General features: G+C 60.3%; 2 protein-coding genes across 2 annotated transcripts in view; both read right to left on the reverse strand.

The window, feature by feature from the left end:
- LOC103902721 overlaps positions 1 to 5,841 on the reverse strand; it is a 28,224-nt gene extending 22,383 nt beyond the window's left edge. Inside the window, exon 1 of the mRNA XM_009283814.1 lies at positions 5,768 to 5,841. Coding sequence (XP_009282089.1) covers positions 5,768 to 5,841 — 74 coding nt within the window. The remainder of the gene's footprint in view (positions 1 to 5,767) is intronic.
- Positions 5,842 to 6,645: 804 nt separating this feature from the next.
- CAPN11 (calpain 11) lies at positions 6,646 to 16,999 on the reverse strand. Its single transcript, XM_009283760.2, has 21 exons — positions 16,723 to 16,999; positions 16,058 to 16,127; positions 14,470 to 14,588; positions 14,194 to 14,327; positions 13,855 to 14,023; positions 13,179 to 13,262; positions 13,007 to 13,092; positions 12,721 to 12,795; positions 12,145 to 12,305; positions 11,896 to 12,065; positions 11,670 to 11,681; positions 11,162 to 11,373; positions 10,999 to 11,038; positions 10,666 to 10,731; positions 10,260 to 10,317; positions 10,097 to 10,161; positions 9,164 to 9,232; positions 8,954 to 9,032; positions 8,374 to 8,490; positions 8,240 to 8,298; positions 6,646 to 7,976 (listed from the first exon to the last, which is right to left on the reverse strand). Exons 1-21 carry the CDS (start codon positions 16,966 to 16,968, stop codon positions 7,950 to 7,952), a joined length of 2,118 nt encoding a protein of 705 aa, XP_009282035.1. The 5' UTR covers positions 16,969 to 16,999; the 3' UTR covers positions 6,646 to 7,949.
- Positions 17,000 to 19,901: the final 2,902 nt, after the last annotated feature.

A 19,901-nucleotide genomic window follows, 5' to 3' on the forward strand; every position in this document is an offset into this window, starting at 1 on the left:
CGGGGGGCTGCTTGGGGGAGGCTCGGGGGAGAAGCACTGGAGGGAGCTCTCCTCCCCACCTCTTCCCCTGGTCACTCTTACCCTCCTTGGGATCCTTCCTGCTCCGGGACACCGCTCTGCCCTTTCTCCCAGGGGAGCCTGTACTGCTCAGCTCCCCCCACGTGGACCTGCCACCAGCCCAAATGGCAGGAATGCCTCCACAGCAAGGGACAACAAAAAACCCAGCTGCCCATTTAAATGCCCCCTCCTCCCAGGCCAGACACATGTTCCCTGTAAGTGATACTGCTCCTGAACCCAGGACCCCATTTGTCAGGGTGGCAGTGCTGGGGGAAGAAGGGGGGCGAGGGAGGAACAACATCTGCCCACCACAGAAATGTGGACTGGCAGGATGGGGTCTCATTTCACTACAAGGCTTCGCCAAAGCCCCTGAGCAGGCAGCTGGGTCCAAAATATGCTTGCCTGTCATTCTCTGCCAGCGCCAGCAATTGCCACCCTGCTCCCACAAGGGCCAGGAATGCAGACCAGGCGAACCGCCAAGGAGGGCAGGCAAGGGATGCCCCAAGGCACGAAGCTCTGAGGAGCAGATGGGCACTCCCCTGGGGAAGAGCTGTGATCTGGCTCCACGCGGGGCTCCAGAGCAGGCTGGTAACCAGTGTCCCATGCTTTCCAGCTGTGCTCCCAAGCTGAGCCCACTTGGGGCAAGCAGCCAGGGCCCTGCAGACCAGGGGAGCACAAGCTAGCCAGGGTGAGGGCGCAGGCAGGAAGGTGCATGTCTCACATCTGTGCCCTTCCGCTTCCCTCCTGCGCCTAACCTTTGTTTTGTTCCTGCTGGCTGGCTGGCTTCATTTCCTCCCCTCGTTGTTCCCTTCAAAAACCCTGCCAAGGCCCTACTCCTGGCTCCTGCTCAAGCAGAATTTAGGAGAATGAACAGACACGAGGGACCGAAAGCTACTGCTCTGTCTCCTAGCCTGCCTGATGCAAGCTGTCCCTTGCCCAGTGAGTCCCATCCAAGGGTGGTTAGTTCAGCCAGGGTGACCTTTCCCAGCCCCACGGATTCCTCTCGGGGAGCCAGCCATGGCTGAGATGAGGAAAGCCGGCTGGCCATGCCTCAGCACAGAGACACCATGTGCCGAAACCAGAAACAGCTCCCTGACGGCTCAGCTCCAGGCCCGGGAGCTGCAAGGACCGGGGCTGACGTCAGCCCCTTGGGACTGGCCTCCCGGAGGCTCACGGAGCCTCCCAGGCTCCGGGTCTGCTGCGGTTAGAGGGCTCTGGTGCAGGCTCACCGCTCCGCTGCATGCTGCTGCTGGCCCTGTGCCGGCAGTGTTATGAGGAGTGGGAAGAGCCTGGGCGAAGGAAACAGGAGCCAAAGCTTTGCTGCAGCTGTGTCAGGGTTTACGCTTCCCTGGGAGGGAGCTTCTCCCCTTTTTATCAGGGAGGCAGCAGGTATGGCACTTGGCCTGCTCTTGAGACTCCTGGGTTCACTGTGCTGCGGCTGACCCCGCATAAGTTGCTGCCTCACTCGGTGCCTCGATTTCCCCAGCAGTACAGGCCCAGTGGGAATATCCCCTCCCTGTGCAGAGGGCCCTTGCAGTGTCCCACCTCTAAGCGGGCTGGGGACCACTGGGATGAAAAGTGCAGAAGAAAGGTAGTGACCGCAGTGATGGAGGAGAGCAGAGATCTTATTCCCTAGGGAGCCTTACCTGTTCCTAGGAAAAGCCCTGCCTGAGCCAGGGAACTGCCTATCCTACCATGCCTGTGGGGGAAAGCCTGTCCTCTGGTCCCACGGGGAAAGGGAGGTGCTGGCCAGGTGCAGAGGTGTTGCAGCAGAAGTGTTGCAGCACATTCTTGGGGGCATTGTGCCTGAGCATCAAGTGGCAGAGATACACAAAGGGGGGATGGAAAATCCCTTGGGAACAAAGAAGCGTCAGTGTGTGGCCTCTGCAGAAACCTGTTCCTTCCCAGGGAGCGAGCGCAGGTAAGGGCAGGAGGGGTTATCCTGCTGTGAGAGCCAGATGCTTGCAACATCCCAGCACTGGGCGGAAAGTGGGGCAGGGCTTGTTTGCCAAGCCCTTGGGATTCGTAAAGAGGCAGATTTTTGTCTCTGTCAAAAATGCAGAGACGTTGCCGAGCCCCTTTCCCCATCTGGAAGGTCAGGGGCTTTAGCCTTCTTTCACAGTTGGGCAAAAGTACAGCCCAGGGAGGTGGAGGGACTTAACCCTGCTGCTCTGGTGAGTCAGGCACAGAGCTGGGAAGAGAATGCAACCTCAAAAGAAAATGAAATCCCATCAGTATCTACTTCCAAACACAAGGTTTAGGGCACTGGAGTCCTGTGCCCGTGTATTTCCCGGGCCAAGGCATGTAGAGCCTTGCTGTAACCTCTCTGATCCATGGAGGACTTTCTGCTCCTGCAGTCACTGCTCTGTCTCTCAACCATTTTTCTTGTCTATCCTTCATCCCTCTTCACCAAGGGGCTCAAAATCCCTCACCAGTTGGCTGGCTCCTTTTTTGTCGGGTACATATCAAGGCTGCTTCCTTTCAGGCATCCATTTTCTTTATCTTACCAATTGCACAACCAAGTATCCCCTATTTAATTGCCAGGGAGGGCTGGGATCCACTTCCTGAGCCCAAACAGAGACCGTGTACCCCTCCGTAGCACTTATTTCTCTCAGGTGGTCAGTTAGCAGCTGGACATCAGCAAACAAGGAGCAGGAGATGCCCCTGGGTGGCGCAAGGCAGGCACGAGGTCCCGGGAAGCCTGCGGACAGAGCACCGCTTGTGACAGGAGAGCAGGGCTGGAAGCAGCCTAGCTGCAGGGGCTGTCCTCAGGGTGGTGGCAGGACTGCGCAGAGCTGTCCTCTTGTCTTCTCCGCTGTGCCATCCCAAAGCCCTGGGGATTCGGCTTGCCCAAAGCCCAGCCCCTTCCTTCTTGCTGCTGAGCAGGGGTGAGCTCACAGCCCACGTGTCTTCTGGGCAGATCCCAGGGCTGGAGCCAGCCGGCGCCTCCGTCTCCATCTCCTCTGGGAGAGGACGACCCGCTGGGCGGCCACCTCGGAGGAGGCATGGTTGGAGGGTCAGGGGTGTGGGACGCACCAGCCTTTGGGCAGGACACAGCTGTGCTACCTCCTGGCACGACCCCTCTTGGTCGCTGCTGCCCGTCAGCGGAGGGAAGGCCAGCTGAGCAGCTCTGTGTCCCGTCAGCTGACAGGCAAAGCTGGCATGGGCTTTGAGAGGGGGCCAGATCCCTGTCCTTTGCCCCATGAGCGACCTGCCAGCACCCAGCCTGCTCTCAGGACCGCATCTCTGCTTTGCGGGAAGGCGAGACCCTTGTGCCACCTCAGGGGCAGGTGCAGGGGACAGAGCAACTGTCGGCACCTGCCAATGCTGTTGCATGGTTAAGGCTCCAGAGGATTTATCAGGGAGCAGGGGTGCTGGGAAGAAGGGCACGGCCCTCAGGCATCTCTTCACAAGGTGTGCAAGGTTTGCTGCAAATCTTGCTCTGGGCATAGCACTGGGAGCTAACAGAAATGGAGGGGAGGAAGATAAGAGTCAGCCAAGAGTCCTTTCTTTGAGGAGACCTCAACCTTCTGGCGGGGACCCGAGAGGGTGTTGGTGGTGGGGACACCAGTGGCACCCGAGCGCCCGGCCCCACGTGGGAGGAATACAGGCCATTCCTGCCGGGGAGGGACACAAGTGCTATAAATAGTTTGTTTAACACACCGCGGCCAGGCCCTGGAAAGCCCCGGCCCATGCACATTCCCCATTTGCTGGCACTGAGACGGCAGCTGTTGAAAAAGGCCGAATTCAGCAGCTGCTGCCCGGTGCTCTCAGTCCCCACCCTGCGCCCCCCGCCCCCCCGCCCCCCCCCCCCAGTCCCCACCCTGCGCCCCCAGCCCTCCCGCTCCCCTCGCAGGGTGGCTGAGCCCATGGCATCCCTTGGCACGGGCGCCGAGGCTCGCCAAGGAGGTGCCAGCTCTGTGCTGGTGTTGGCACTGCTCCCTGGGCCGGCAGTGGCTGCAGGATGCTCCCGCCCCCCAGCCGCTGGGGCCCGGGCAAGGAGGATGGGGAGGGGGCTTTCCTCCCTGACAGCCCTTGCAGCAGTGGGGACACCGCTGAGCCCGGCTGGGAGCTGAGAGGCCGTGCTGGGGGCAGCTGCTGCCCACGCACGTGCCCTCAGCTGTGGCTCTCCCCAGCCCCGGCTCGGGCTGCTGGGCTGGGCCACGGCCCCCCACCCGCCGGCTCCACTCACACAAAGGCCCCTTGTGCCCACGGGACTGACATTCCTGTGGCGGCGGGCCCGGGGCAGAGTGAAGAGCAGCCGAGGGGGAGATGGGGCCAGAGCCCGGCTGCTGGGGCAGCTGGTGGGGCCAGGTGGGGACGGGCTGTGGTCCTGCCCCCCTCCTGTGCCTGGAGGATGGACATGAGCAGCTGGTGGGAGAGGGGGGACCCCCGGGGCGAGCAGGCGGCTCCAGGCTGTGGGAGGCAGGGGCACAGGGCATGGGGGGCAGGAGGGGATGCTGTGGTACTGGGGAGCAGCAGCAGCGGTGCCGTGCATCCACAGGTGCTGCCTGCCCACCTTGTGCACTCCCACCCAACGCAGACCTGTGGGGTGGGTGTGGGAAAGGCGGGAGCGGGCTGGCTCTCACTGGCTAGCGCCCATGGCAAGACAAACCCTACGCTAAGAGCAGTTTTGGCCACATCTGGCCCCCAGCCGCTCTTGCTCCTCACATTACACCATACACCAGCATTTAAGGACGCTGGGCTTCCTTGTCCCCCTTTGCAAGGAAGAGGACAAGCCAAGCTACTCTTCATGGCATTAGCTGGCAGCTGGGGACCCCCCGGGAGGACAAGCCAAGCTACTCTTCTTGGCATTAGCTGGCAGCTGGGGACCCCCCGCCTGCCGACTCCCTGCCGATACTGGCCTGCCAGCTGCCGGGGCCAACAAGGGCAGGGATCTGCCAGCTGGTGCCTGGAGGGGGGGAGGGAGGGGGCTTCTGGTAAGGCTACGCTGGGGGCACCTGTCATCCCAAAGCCAGGGCTTCACCGTGCCTTACAATTGGGCCTGTGTGCGCGTGACAAGGCCCCGCAGCTGGGACAGCAATGACAGCTCTGCATGCTTGCCCCTGCGTCCTGCCCCCCCCGCCTCGAGCCCTTGTTTCTCAGGGGCTTTGGGGTTGCACGGGGGAGCCCAGACTGCCAAGCCCTGAGGTACCCCCACCCCACAGGGGGCAGCTCAGCTCACAGGTAGCCACCAGCCAAGTGCAAGCAGCCCACGTTCATCCAGCCCTGGGGAGCCTCCAGAGGAGAGGGCAGCCTGGGGAGGCAGCTGGGGGGATGCTCCCTCCTGCTGGAGCCGCCCTCGCACCTCAGCTCCCCTCTGTGCTCTGAGCCAGGTTGGGTTGCCCCAGAGCTGGGTGCTGCCCCACCGTGGGGAGAGCAGTCCCAGAGAGCTGGGCTGGCACAAAGGGCACCCACATGAGGGATACTGAGATGCCAGGGGCATAAGGTGCGTGCAGACACTCCTTTTCCAAACGCTGAGCACCCCTGGAGCTGGCTGGGCTGTGGTGCCCCTCTGGGGTGTCAGCAAGGGGCAGGAGGCACATGCTGACAGCGAGTCCTGCTCTGAGCCACGCAGCGAAAAGCCCCACCATCCGGCCCTCCACTGTCGTCTTCCTGGAAGGATTTTGCCTCCAGCTGTAACCTGCACGGCTTCAAAGGAAGCAGGGAAAACACCAGCCTCCCACGGCCCCTACCCAGGGTCACATACCTCATGTGGTCCCTTTCCAGGGTCCAGAGCTCCAGGCTGCCCTCCACTCCCACCCGCTCCACGGTTAACTCCATCCTATCCAAGCGGACCCTCCTTCCCCCCCCTAACCTCCCCAAGACACCTTTCTTTAAGAGCAGACCCCAGCTCTGCCACCAGCAGAGGAGACTTTGGCAAGGGGCTGGCCAGGGCAGCAAACTGTGAGCAACGTTAATCAACCCCAGTGCAAAGTCTGCTGGGCCAAACCCAGCCTCGTTGGCTGTCTTCAGCCGCTGCCGGGCCACTGGTAAGGCAGGGGGATGGTGAGTTTAAACTGCTCCAGCTGCTTGCATGGCAGAGGCACCCAGTGGTGCCCTGGGGACGCCTTTGGGACACTGTGGCCAGACCCAGGTCTCCCCTAGCTGAGCGGGAGCACAGCTGCACCCACATCCCTGGGGCACGGCTCGGGTGAAGTTGCCCGGCCCCCCATCCCAGCCCGGCACTAACACACTCTTCCTCCCACCAACACCAGGGAGCAAGCACCGGCTTTTCCTCCACTTGAAAAATCCCTGGGATAACCGAACAGCCCTGCTAACAGCATGCTGCTTGGTCTCACTTTGAAGAGCAGTGCTCCCTTACAGCTCTCTCACATGATGCTGCCCCTGTGTTTTGGCGCTAAGACCCCCCTGCAAAGAAAGAGACGAGTTTTATAAAATCCTAGGGGATATGGACTCCCCGCATCCTCATGGCAAGACCTGCACCTGGTGATGCTCCTCCACCCATGGCCCAGGCTGGGCAAGCAGGGTGCCTTGAGCTTGGCTCTGCGTCTCATCCCCCCCAGCCCAGGCCACAGCAAGCGGAGGGAGGACGCGACCCCCAAGTCACTGCCCAGGCCACACGTCCAACAGATCTTGGTTTATTCCCAGAGTACACAGTGAGCGGGGTGAGGAAGCGGAGCTGCCGGGCGGGCAGCAGTGGTTATTGCTGCAGGCGCGTCCTCCAGCGACGACAGGGGTCTGTGGGAAGCTAACTGCCTGCCTGCCTGCCTCTACAGGGCAAAGGATGAGACCGCCAAGCTGGAGCCACCCCATTACCCCAGAAGAAGGTGAGGGGAGTGGAGGAGCACAGAGAAGTGCAAATATGTTGGCACTGGAGCCCATATGCATTGGGCGAAGGAGCCCAAGGAAAGAGGAAAGTGTAACAGTGTGGGAGGGTGAGGGACAGGGGGGGAAAAAAAAACAACTTTGTGCAGGAGAACACCCCCCCCAAACCACCCCCCCCTCCTCTCTGGGGGAAGGCATTGCCTCTTGGGTGCTGGCCCCCCCCAGCCCTGCTGTGGGCCATAAGCAGGGGCAGCGGATGCCCCAGGAGCTCCCAGGGATGGGAGGGGAGGTCAAGCCGCTGTAACAGTGGTGGCATTGCTGTGCCCATGCAGAAGAGAGGAGCTTCTGCTGCACTACAGGGTGGCACGTGTTCACGTGGCAGGGAAGCCCCCAAACATTCAGTGCTTAAGTTGGAGGGCTTGATCCAGTGGTGGGGCAAAGGCAGGGGCGTGGAAGTGGGAGGGATGTGTTGAAGGCCACGCAGAAAGAGCCAGTGGGCTCCATGCTTTGGTCGTGCTTAGTGGTGGTAAGTGCAGTGCAAGGGCTTCAAGAAGAAGAGTATGGCCCTTCCTCCTCCCAGAAGTCCACTCCAGCTCCCGGGGAACCCGCTGCCTCTGCCTGAGCAAGGCAGTACCTGCTGATGCTCCCAGGCGTGGGTGCAGAGACAGGCAACGCGTACCAGCAGGGATGGGGCAGCACTAGAGCAAGCAATACGAGTCCCTCCCTCTCTTCCCCCTGCAGCTCCTGCCTCTCCCTGCTCCGCAGTCAGTCCCCAGCCTGCTCCTTCACTCCCGCCAAGCTCGGTGCAGGGATGCACAGGTACCCCATGCTTCTTGCTCTGCTCCTGTTCTGGGGTGGGGAGAGAGGAGGGGGGGAGTGGAAAGAAGCCCAGCCCAGAAGAGGAGAAGGGCATCCCCTGCCTGCCTTGACCCCTGGTCCACCGGAGAGGGTGGCGTGAGGCTTGCCGGGAGGCAGGGCTGGTGGCTCAGCATGGGATGGAGCAAGGGGGGAAGAGTATCCTGTGTCCACAGATCCAAGGGGAGGCACTTGGAGTGGGCCTGGCCCGCTGGGGTGTCCCAGACACAGCAGATCTGTCGTGGCTCCTAGCCGCACATCGTCAGCAGCAGCCACTGGGAAGGAGAGGGAGAAGGGATGAGCAGGGGCTGGTGCATTTTTGACATGCCCTCATGTGTCAACTTTGACAGCCCTCCAAGAAACATGGAGCCTGAAGCAATCCCGTTTTCTCATCTTGATCTTTTACAGGTTCTTTCCCTACTCAAGGGGCTGGAGGGCTTCTACCACCAACCCCAGGTGCCCCATTCACCTTAGTGCCTTGTCCCCTTGTCTCCCACCCCATCTCTGGGCCCACCTCACCACTGGGCTGAGCTCTCACCTCAGAGAGGTTCATGACAGCAGTGCCGGTGCCTTCAGGGTCCATGCTGTGGAAGAATCCTGCAGGGGCACAAGAGCAAGGTGAGCAACTCATCCCTCTGTCCCTGCCCTCCCTGCCCTGGGGCCGGCACTCACTGAACATGGCCTCCAGCTTAACGAGGCAGCAGACAAAGTTGTCAAAGTCCACACCCATGTCAGCATCTGCATAGCGGGCCACCACCACCTGATGCAGCTTGTTGTTCAGCTTGAAACCTGCAAGGCAGAAAGCAGTCAGCACGCCAGGGGGGCAGGAGAGGAGGATGTAACTATGAAAGTCCATGCCCCCACCCAAAGGGGCCACCAACCCACTCAAGGAAGGGCACCGAGTCCAGTCTCAGCAGGAAGAGGGGATGCTCTCCCTGGAGCCATATGACTAGTTAGCTCACTGACCCACTCCAGGCCTCTGCTGCGCCAGGATGGGACCCTGCAGGTCAGAGGAGGACAGAGGCTGGGACCACCTTGTGTGCATCCCTAACCCCGAGGCTCCAGCACTTGGCACAGCTGGGATGGAGAGAGCCCAGCGCAGACACGGGCCACATCTCACTACCACAACAGGTTGGCTCCAAGCATGCAATATAGGCTAGTTTCACTCTGCTTCAGCTACCTGGGACAGGGCTCCAACAGCAGGAGCCCCCTCCCCAGCCCCCAGCCCAGCCCCATCCTTCTCCAGACCTACCGGCTGACTCTAGAGCCATGCGCATCTCGTAGGAGCTCATGGTGCCCGACTTATCCAGGTCATGCTGGCGGAAGATCGTCTGCAAAAACGTCATGGAGGATGTGAAGGGCAGGCTCTCCTGCGGCCGCCAGTCTGGCTGTCCCCTCACCCTGCTGCCCCAGAAGGGGTACTACCCCTGTGCAGTGCGCCATGCCCCCTGCTCCTCCTCACCAGCCAGCTCCGGATCTTGTTCCACAGGATCTGGAACTCCACCAGCCCAAGGCGGGCACTGCCATCTTTCTGGGGAGCAGAGGGTCAAGGAGAAAGCAGCCAGAGAAGGGGGTGGCGTAGAGGCAAAGCCATCAGATCCCAGACACCTGAGGCAAGAAAAGCCTGGCCACCCTTGGCCTGCCCAGTTTTCCCCCCAACTTCCCCTCTCTGTCCTGCAGCATCAGCAAGATCAGAGCCTGCAACCCAGCGGGAAAAGTGCAATGCTTAAACTAGCTGCTGCGCCACTCCCCGGGAGCAGCAGTGTTGCTGCTGTAGGAAGCGCACCGCTGTGGTGTCCTTGGAGAAAAACTGGGCTAGCCTGCAGCAAAAGGGGATGCTGCAGGCCCAGGCTGGAGAAGGGCTCGGAGCTGCTCCTCTACCCTCGTCTGACCCCTCAGCTGCATGTCCTTGTGCAAGCAGGAACACAGGCCATGACTCCTGTCGCTTTACACCTCTCATCCTCAACTGCTGGACACCATGGTTTGGGGGGAAAGAAGCCCAACAGCGCTTCTTCCCTTCCAGGAGTGCCTCGAAGGCTGGGTGGCATCATGGCACGTCAGGCTGGGGAGCCTGTGGCGAAGGGAAGCACAGGGCGCTTCCTCCTGGAGGGAAAGGTTAAAGGCGAGAGTAGGGCTGGGCTGGGCTTCTGGCAGCAGAGCCAGGGCCCAAAGCAAGCAGGGGAACTGACAGACCTTTCAAAAAAAGCTGCTGCTAAAGCCCAGGGGTGTAGGGCAGGTGGCCCTGAAGCCACAAGGACCCCTTCCTTCCTTCCGTCCCCTGGTTGAACAGCCTCGGCATGGCCGGAGAGCCAAGCCCCAGCTCCCGCAGAAGTCTTGCTGCCGGCAGGCTGAGCACCAGGGAAGCTGGCCCCTGCCCGCAGTGCCAAGAGGATACATCCATCAGGTTGACCATGTTGCGGCAGGAGTCCAGGCTGAACCCATCCGTCTTCAGATCTTTGTCTGAGGAGGAAGGAGGAGGTTGAGCACGCGCACCAAAACCCAACCTGCTGAGCAGGCCTGGGCCGCGGGGAGCAAGGGGTGGGAAGGGCAGCGCTTACGTCTAGCAATGACTCTGTTCAGAATAGTCCGGAGCTCGAAGACGCTGATTTCCATATCCTGCAGCAGGAGGAGAGTTAGCAGCATCCCTTGCCTGCTCTCTACCCCACTTGTGGCCATTCCCCCCCTCCTACCTAAACGTCTCTGCCTTAGTCACAAAACATCAGGGTGTCATTGCATTTCCTACATGCCCAGAACAGTTTGGGCCACAGCTGGATGCCCCTTCCCCAAATCTGCTCCCATCACACCACCCCTGGGGGCAGCTGAGCTGAGCCGTGGCAGAGATGGACTTGTCTGCAGGATGGGACTGAGCGAGCGTGGGGTGGGCTGGAGCTCTCACGGCCAGGGGTCCCGTCCCATACCCTCCCCAGGCCAGGGCCCTCCAGAGCTTGGCGCAGCCATACCCACCTCCCCTGCCAGCTGCTGGAACATGTTCTTGAAGCCATCCTCTATGTCATCCTCAGTTATTTCCTCCTGGGGTGACGCAGGCCAGAAAGAAGAGGTTAGTGGTCAAACACGGGCTCTGCCCTGCCACCCAGGCTCAGGAAACCCAAACTGGAAGGGAAGCTCTTCTTTGTTCTTCTCATCTTTGTTACTTCCCACATCCCCATCACCTCGACCCTGCCAGCCCTTCTCCAGCCACACTGACACCCCAAACCCAGGCAGCCACCTCCTGCCTGCAACTCCGCCTCCCAAGCCCTACAGCCTCAGCACCAACCGAACCAAAGCGGCAGCTCCTACCTCATCTGCTAGATCTGCCGAGATCTCCTCGTCCAGCTCCCTGGGGGCAGAAAGGAGGAAACCAAAGTGATGAGCAGGGTCCCCAGCCAGCAGGCTGCCTGTGGTGGGGAAATGTCCCACCACTCACAGACACAGGGCGTCCCCTGGCCAGGCAGAGACTCACGCCGTGTCCGACTGCTTCTCGGTGAAGACCCGCAGGACGAAGTCGGCCTCCTTGTGCGGCTCGAAGGTGGAGGGCACAACGATGTACTCACCGGGGGGCAGCCGGATCTGGTTGCTCACCTCCCGCAGGTTGATGAAGGTCTCAGACCGTGCCCGCGACTGGTTTCGCAAGAAGAAGTCCTTCTTCAAGTGCACATTCTGGCTGCCCTGGGCCTGGGGGAATGAATGTGCTAGTGGACCACAGCCCTGCAACGGCGGGGACCCACGGGGAGCAGTGGGACCAAAGCAAGCCCCGTTGGGCAGGACATCCCTGCCCTGCCCATCCCAGCAGGAGCCATCCCTCCCTCACGGAGATGCCCAGCACCCATTAGCACCCTAGCCACTGCCAGCGTGGTGGGAGCTCCCATGCCCCTGGGTGCACATGCGTGCATGCATGTGCATTAACCCATTCCTGCCCACTCTTGTGCTTCCCTCCAGGAGGGCGTAGGCTCCGGCGGCTCAGGACGTACCTCCTCAGGAACCTGCAGGGAAGAGAGAAAAGGGAAAAAAAATCAGAACCCCAGTATCTGCCCCCATCCCTTACAGCACAGGGAGCACGGGACAGGGGACATTAACCCACAGACCGTCCAAAGCAGGTGGGAAAGGTTTCCTTGAGGACTAGGGTGCCAGGTCCAGGCAGGACTGGCAGGGTTGAGCCAGTCCCAAGGAAGCAGCATCAGGGCAGGCAGGGGTTACCTCGTAGACAGCGAAGCCAATGGTGTGCATGTCGCCCCCCACCCGCCGCTCCCGCCGACGGTGCTTCTGCATCAGAGCCACCAGGAAGCTGCAGGCCATCTCATCGTCCCCGGGGTCATCATCCTCTTCCAGCAGCTTGATCTTAAACTGGGGGTTGATCCAGAATGTGGCTGGGAGGAAGAGGACACGTGGATGAGACACCCAGCTCAATCGCGCTGCCAAGAGCGGAGATGTCGGGGGGAGAGGTACCTGGGTGATTCCTGCAGCCCCCGGCACTGCTCCCCCGGCGCCACGTGCCCTCGAACACCTGCGTGTGCCACCTGCTGAGCTCGTCCTTGGTAAGGGCATCGGGGGTGAGGTTGCAGATCTCCAGCCTGGAGAACTCCCTCATGAAGTCTCGGAAAGACATCCTGCAGGAGGCAGGCAGAGGCTGAGGCCAGGGCACCGCTGGGGGGGGAGGGAGGAGAGCACAAGCATCTCTGGACCCAGCCAATGTTTTGGGAGAATTAAGTGACAGCAAGATCTTTTACCCTGAGCAGTTATAGCTCATTTAAAGCCCGCTGCTGGGTTTGGGGAAGAAGGGATGTTTACCCTTCCTAGATGTTTATTTTGCATTTAGTTGGGCAGAATTTCCTTGAAGAGAGGAAAATTATTAACTAGACCAGATGAGAAAACACTAGCAGGCTCTCCAGTGCTGGAAAACCAGCTCATAAAGGCAGGTCAGGTGTTTCAGGTGGAGCAGGACCACGGGATCTCTCCCCAGCTCCTCTGCTCCTTCCCAGGCTGGCTGCTGAAGAAAGAGCAGCAGTTTGCTCTGGCACTCACCAGAACTCTCCATCCTCCATCTTCAGCTGCAGCTCTTCCCTGTCGCCGGGGTCAATGTTGTCCCACTCGGAGGAGCTGGAGTAGCAGGAGAGAGACAATTAGATGAGGACTACTCAAGGTGAATTGAGAGCACTTCAGAGGTGGCCCTCAACAGCCCCCCTCGCTGATGCGAAGGGCACTGCATGCTGCGAACTTCCCCTCGGCAGTGCCATGCACTCGATTGCTCTGTGTGCCATGCCTGCTGGCCTGCCAGCAGTGGGACTGAAGTCCCATCTGTCCAACTCACCCATCGCTCCAGGCTCCGGTCCACTCCACCTGACCCCAGGGGTTCCTGACGCGGATGAGCTGTTCCTGCTGACCCCGGTAGTTCACCTGCCGGCCACCAGACACAGGAGGTTGAGCCCATGCCACTGGCCAGGCTATTTTATTGCTATTAAAGTCTCACATAGCCCACTCACGTCTCTGAAGGCTGTGACAGAATAGGCATGGCCCTTCACCAGCTTCTTGAAGGTCACCGCTTCCATATCAAAGGCACTTGTGATCTGAGGAGAATGTGCAAAGCTCAAGTGAATATGATTAAATTCATGTAGTCCTATCCCTACTCCTTCCCTCCACCGTGTGGAGAATTCCCCTTGCTTTGCACTGCTCCAGCCAAGAGAAGCAGCAGGTACCAGCACCCTCTGCTCAAAGGCTGCTGGCTGAGGACAATGTAAAGACAGTTTCCCAGCCAGAAGACCCTGAAGACCCATCAGGGGACCACCCAAACTTCAAAAAGCAAGAAAATTATTTCATGAGATGGAACGGATGGAAAACCCCACTCCAGATAATTCTCAGATGCTGATGTAAGACATGGCCAGAGCTATAGGCAGACCCTTGTTCAACAGCCCACGCTTGAGGTGGATATTCACACTCCATCCAAAGGAGCTTCTTCCCAGCAGCTGGGCTGCAGCCCCACTTGCTGTGCCCCGAGGCTGCCACACTGGCTCTGGAAAGGGTGCTCTGATAAGAGGGGAAAGAAGTAACCTCCTGCCCGGTGTCCCAGCAAGGGGAGTGCTGACATGGTCTCGGGCTGTGAGGCCTTGCTTTGGCCATCGCTGGGGCAGAGCCCCGGGCTCGTCCCGGCACACCACTTACGTCAATGGAGCAGCCCAGCAGGGATCCCCTCTCCAGTGCCTTGCGGATGATGTGGCCCATGTTGCGCGGCGGCCGTTTGAGGTCGTACATCTCTGCCACGCCACCGGTGAAGTCCTCGAAGCCCTCGGTGGTGCTGCCCCCTGAAAGCGCCTCGTAGCAGCCATTCAGCCTGAGCACCAGCCGGCAAGAGGGGTGCGTGAGGTGACAAGGACATGGCACACTGCTGCTCCCCAGGCACCCAGCACAAGCAGGGACAGGGATAGAAGAGACTCCCTCCACTCTGCACAGTGGGGTGTCCTGTTCCCTACCCGCCCACATGCCTCCCACGGGGATACCCACTTGGCATAGGCCTTCTCCAGCAGAGCACTCCAGAACTCGGTGCACTCTGCCGAGTGCACGAACAGGAGTTCCCCGTCCTTGGTGGGCAGCTGGTCATCCACCACCACGTCCACCCACTCACCAAACTGCCAGATCTGGGGGGTCAGGAGAGAGTGGGGTGAGCTCGGAGCATCACACAACTTGCTCATCTGTACCCCAGAGGAATGCCCTCAACCCACTGCCCTCCCTCCTGCCCCCAGCCCACCAGCCATGGAAGGCCAGGAGCTCCCAGCCCACCTGGAAGTGGAAGATGCCAGCATAGTCCTCCTGGAAGCTCTGCCCGTGAGGCACCACACGGTGCAGGAGCTCCTCGTTGAGCGTGAGGGAGCCGATAGCAGCCAGCAGCCAGCAGTCGCCTGGGGAAGGAGAGGAAGCCGGTGTGAGCACCCACCACCTCCCTACCTGGGGGGGTAGGCAGTGGATGTGTAGGAGCCCGTGGCATGCTCTCCTTGCAAATATTTGGGGCTCCCCAGCTCAAAAAGCATGTGGAGAAACTAGAGAGGGTCCAGCAGACAAATGGAGCTCAGGAAGCCAGGCTCATTCAGCCTGCCTCGGAGAGAAGTATTAGCTCAAGGCAACAGGGAACAATCCTCCCTGACCTGGAGCCTGTGTCCAGACCACCACATACAGTCAGCACCAACAGCCCCCTCCTGCAGCCGTTTATCTAGACCCTCCTGGGACTCATTCGTATGACTGTCCTCCACATCTCAGACAGCGAGTTCTGCAGCAGAATTACATTTTGCATTTAAAAAAACATTTTATCAAGCGAGAGGTTTAATGCTGCTGCACCAGCTTCTCAAATTACGAGCAACACCACCGCACTTTTCCTTCCAAATGCTCTTAACCACAAGTGCTGCTACAGGCCAGCACTGCGCTTTAAATTCTTTGCCTTGGTTTCCCTTTCCCTTTGAAGCCTGTCACACCTTAGCCTTGAGCCTGGATAACCTGTACCGGGCTGTGGTTTGACAAAATGGCATTTCAGACTTTTTAATGACCAATTGAACACCACCGCAGTGCTCTGGGCTGTTACATGCTCCAGTTACCACCTCCAGTTTGTTCTAATTACTGGATGCATTAAACATGGTCAGCCCTGAAACCAGCGTGCTATGTGTGCACACGATAGTCCCAATCAAGTGGGATCCAACTTGATCCAGATCAGGACAACACTCTTGGTGGTACCCAGATCTGGTTCTGATGACCATGAAATCCCAGTTGCCAGCCCTGCCAGCCTACCCAGCCCATTAACATTGCTCTCCTTGTCTCAGTGCCTTTGCCTTGGGAGACACCCCCAGAGAAATGACAAATCACCACTTGTACTCCATAGCTCTCCTCTCAGTTCCCTTCCGCCACACCACGTTGCTTCGCAAGCACTTTGTCATGACCAGCACATCCTCACCTCAGTTTGTTACTGTCATCCAGCTGCCATCCCTCACCATTTACCAAAGCAGGGAGCTCTTTGGAGCAGCTCCTGGCATTGTTGTTGGCGTGTGTCAGGCATGGATCCACCCGACATCTCCCCTGATCTCAGCATGGTGAAGCTGTGCACACAGCAACCCATTTTTGTGGAGCCTTAACCTAGAGCCACCAGGAGGCACAGGCTGTCCCCCGCCTTCCAGTTTCCACCACACTAAATGGGAAGGGAGCCTTTGGTACAGAGATGGTTGTGCAGATGCAAGTATGAAAATGTGCTGCACAGGCCTGGGGAAAGGTGCTATGAAACTGGTCCACTCTCAACCTTATACAAACACCTTTTCTCCAGCCACGCCAGCCCTCCCCAGCCACTGCTCTCTGAGCCAAGGTCCGGGGACAGAGCTCCAGCACTCACCCAGAGCCCCCTGGCAGATGTCTGTCCGGGTTGCACCGCCAACGATGAACTGAGGGTCATCCACTAATTCCTGCAGGAGAAGGAGAGAATCAGATGCTGGTGCTGGATCTCAGCAGGGCCTGGGCTTCTGGGGGGCTGGCACCCACTGCAGCTCTGACTCAGGAGGAAGGGTATACGGTCCCCGAGAGATGCACCCCACCTGCCCTCTGCCAGGGAAATCTGCTTGACTGCAACCCCAAGGCCATCATGGTAAGGCAAGGCAAGATCTTCTGCTGTAGCCATGGGAGGACACGGCTACATAGACTGATGGCACTCCCCTTGCACTCGTGGCACCAGGGGATATACACCCTCAAAAGCCCCAGCCACCAAGGGTGACACATCCATGCCATGACACCTAGAAGCAATGACATAGCCCACCCATTTTAAAGCCCACGGTCTGCTGCCCAGAGGAAGCAGGGCCTGCTAGACATGATGCTTTTCTGACCAGACACTCATGGGGCATTGCTCTAGGCCCTTGGGAAAGGAGGCTATGAAGTACTCGAGGGGCTTTGAGCACAGAGAGGAGCAGGCCTGGGACAGGCTGCAGCTTGGCAAACCACGTCAGTGCAGACATTGCAGGGCAGGGATGCCAGCCCAGCCTGAGGAGAAGCAAGCTCAGCACTTACCGATGGACGCTTCCACTCCACTCCCCGTGTCTTGCTGGAGTGTGGCCCCAGCTCCTTGAATCCGAGGGCAGAGGGGCCAGCTGGGAACTGGGGGTCCCTAAAGAGGGTGCCGCTCTCAATGCACTCCTGTTTGAGGGCCTCATAGTCCTGGTTGAGGTACTTGATGGTGTTGTTGTGTTGGCCAACCCCCTCGGCTCTCAGGCGGTCCCTCTGCAGACGGGCAGCCATCCCGCCAAAGGGCATCATGGCTGGGCACCGGCAGCACTACCTTCAGCTCCGCTCCCTGCAATAAAACGGGCACGGCCAGGCTGAGGCAGGGCCCGGTACCTGTGCACCCCCCTGGGGACATCAGCCATTTCACACAGTGCCAGGCTCGGAGGCGGGATCCCCAATTCCCCACCACCCCCACAGCAGGGACCTTCTCCGTCAGCATTGCCCCGGGGCAACGAGCTGAGCCGGTGCACAGAGCATTCCCAGGGTGGGCTCACGCGCCAGGAGGACCTCCCCAAATCCCATCCCTGGCAGCAGCCCCGTTCTGAGCCACGGCCTCCAGCCCAGCCATCGCAGCCCTGCTGTCTTCAGGGGACATCGAAGGAGCAGAGCGGCTTTGAGGGCCGGCTGGGAGGAGGCAGCCCGCCGGCGGCCAGGCCGCGGCTCTCTCGTCCTGTCCCGTCCCTGCGGCGCAGAAGGGCCGAGCCCTGAGGAATTTCAGGCCCTTTCCGCCCCCAACAGCCTCTCCTCCCGGCGCAGCTCTCCGGGACCTTCCCTCGTCCTGGCTCCTCCTCGCCTGCCACAGCCGGGAGGGCGTCAGTGGCCACCCTGCTGCTTCTCCCGGCCCCGGGCGCCTCTCCCTCTCCCTCGAAAGCCGCCCCAGCTGCCTGAGCACTGAGTCAATAGCACAATAGGGCCGGGAAGGGAGGAGCCCAGCGGGGCTTTGAGATAGAGACAGCTCTATCTATGGGGCCAGCGGAGGATGAGGGAAGGAAGAGGCGGGACGGCCCTTCCCGGCACACACAGGGGCAGGGTGACTCAAGTCTCGTCGGCAGCCAGCGGAGCAGCCTGCTGGGAGGCACCGGGTAAGGGATGCGGGGTGCAGCGGGGCCCCCCGGCACCAGGAGACCCTGCAGAGCCGCTCCCCCCCGCCCTGGTTCCTCGCCCTGGCAAAGGCCTTGCCACAGGCCTTCCTCCCGGCGGGGTTAACCAGCAGCTCATGGCCATGCGCTTCAAACCGGCATGACACAGCTGCGGGGCGTGCCTGGTCCCGCAGCCCTGCCCCACTGCACCTGCTGCAGTGGGGCAAGACCCAACTCCCCTCCCTGTGCCCAGCTGCCCTCGGCCCTGCTCAGGCACCCACAGCAGGAGCCGGCGCTCACGCCCACCGCACCACCGAGGCTGGAAGGGGCCCCTGGGGGCCGTCTGGTCCAACCCCCCCATGCAAGCAGGGTCACCAGCAGCAGGGCCGAGGGTCAAGTGCCACCACCATGGGGCCACTGGCATTTGAGGCTTAGCCTGCCCCACTCCCCAGCCATCTCGGCTCCTGCTGGGCAGGGCTGGTGCTGAATACTCCGGAGGTTTCTTCATGCAAAGCAGCAGAGCAGTCCTCGGGTAGATAACCCAGGAGCCAGCAACCCACTCTGAGCAGTGGGCTAGGATGCCAGCGCTGGCCTGCTGCCTCCGCAGCGCCCCGTCCCGGGGGAGCAGGGTGCAGCCTGGCTCTAGAGAGGCGGCTCTCCTTGTCCTGAAGTGCTGTGATAGCTAAGGGAAGGCAGACAACAGCAAAAAGGGTGCAAGCTCTTGGCATGTGCATAGGACGTAAACCTGGCTGCTAACCCAAGGGGCTGCCCTAACCAGAAGCTTTTCAGGAGGAAAATGTATTCCTCCCCATCACTTTGCCTGCCCTGGGATGCTCTAAACCCACTATCCTTCCCCAAGGCAGTACCAGCCCTTCTCTCCTCTACAGTGGCTCCAAATCTATGGAGCTCAGCCCTTTTCCATCATCTCCTCACTCTGACTCCTGCTCCACAGCCAGCACCCTGGCAGCCTCTCCCAGTGGCGAGGCACTCGTTGCCTGCAGAGCTGGCAGGATGGCTCCTCCAGTCCGAGCCGCTGTCCAGAGCCCAGGGAGGCTGCAGGAAGAGGAATCCCAAGTACAGCCGCCTGCACAGCCTCCAGCTCCCACCTCGCCACCTCCCCAGCAGTCACACCACAGCCTGCAGAGGACTCCCGTGCCCGCAGCGCCTGCTAGGCTCCCTGCACCCTCTCCTGCCCTGCCTAGAGGCACTGGACACGGCTGCAGACATGGGGAGCTGTGTGCAGCCCAGACACGGGCACCGTGTGAGTTATTCTTAGCTCTGCGGCTCAAAATACTCGGGAAGGTTGTGCTCAGTGGCAGACGGAGGTCACGCAAGCGCAGAGCGAGGAAAAACATTTCAGACCCCAGGATGGGACAGGAACCATGCAGGGCCTTAAGCAATGGGATCAGTTGCTGACATCCCTCCAGGCTGATGCTGATGGACACTGCAGGTCCTCCACGGGGGAGGAGAGGGCGTGCAGAGACAAGCCAAGCCCCCAGGGCAGTTTTCCACACCAGGCAACATCCAACCACAATATGATGATTTCCAGTATCGGAGGCATCTCTGATCCCTCTCAGGTGGGAGCAGAAAGACACGCTGGTCCCCACAGGGTCCTTGATACCTGGTGCACCTTAGCACATACTGAAAACCACCTGGACAGCATCATTGCTGAAGCCCAGCCAAAAATCCCTGCAGACCTCTGGTTCGCCAGCTGCTCTTGGAGATCGAAGGAAGGGGGAGTTCCCTTCCTTAAAATCAGCCAGGCGGAGCCCAGACACAGCATCCTGCCGCATACTCAGCTCGGGGCAAGGAGCCACAGCCGCCCATAGGGTCCCACGCTGCGCAAGCAGCTCTCAGGCCCTTCCCAGCCCTCCGGGTGACAAAGATCCCCATTTCCCACAAGTTCCCCTTTATGTTCCCGCATCCCCTCGACGAGATGCGGCGTTGGCTTGGGGTCGGCATCGCACCCCGGATCGCTGCGGTACCCAGTTTACTCGCCGCCCTGATTGGGAAGCCTCCGGCTCTCCGCGGCTGCGTTATCTAATGCAAAAATCCCCGCGGATAAAAAGGGGATTGGGGGGATAGGCAAGCCTGGAGCAGCTCAGA

This window comes from Aptenodytes forsteri, unplaced genomic scaffold, assembly GCF_000699145.1.
Source record: "Aptenodytes forsteri isolate BGI_AS27 unplaced genomic scaffold, ASM69914v1 Scaffold309, whole genome shotgun sequence".
Lineage (NCBI taxonomy): Eukaryota > Metazoa > Chordata > Aves > Sphenisciformes > Spheniscidae > Aptenodytes > Aptenodytes forsteri.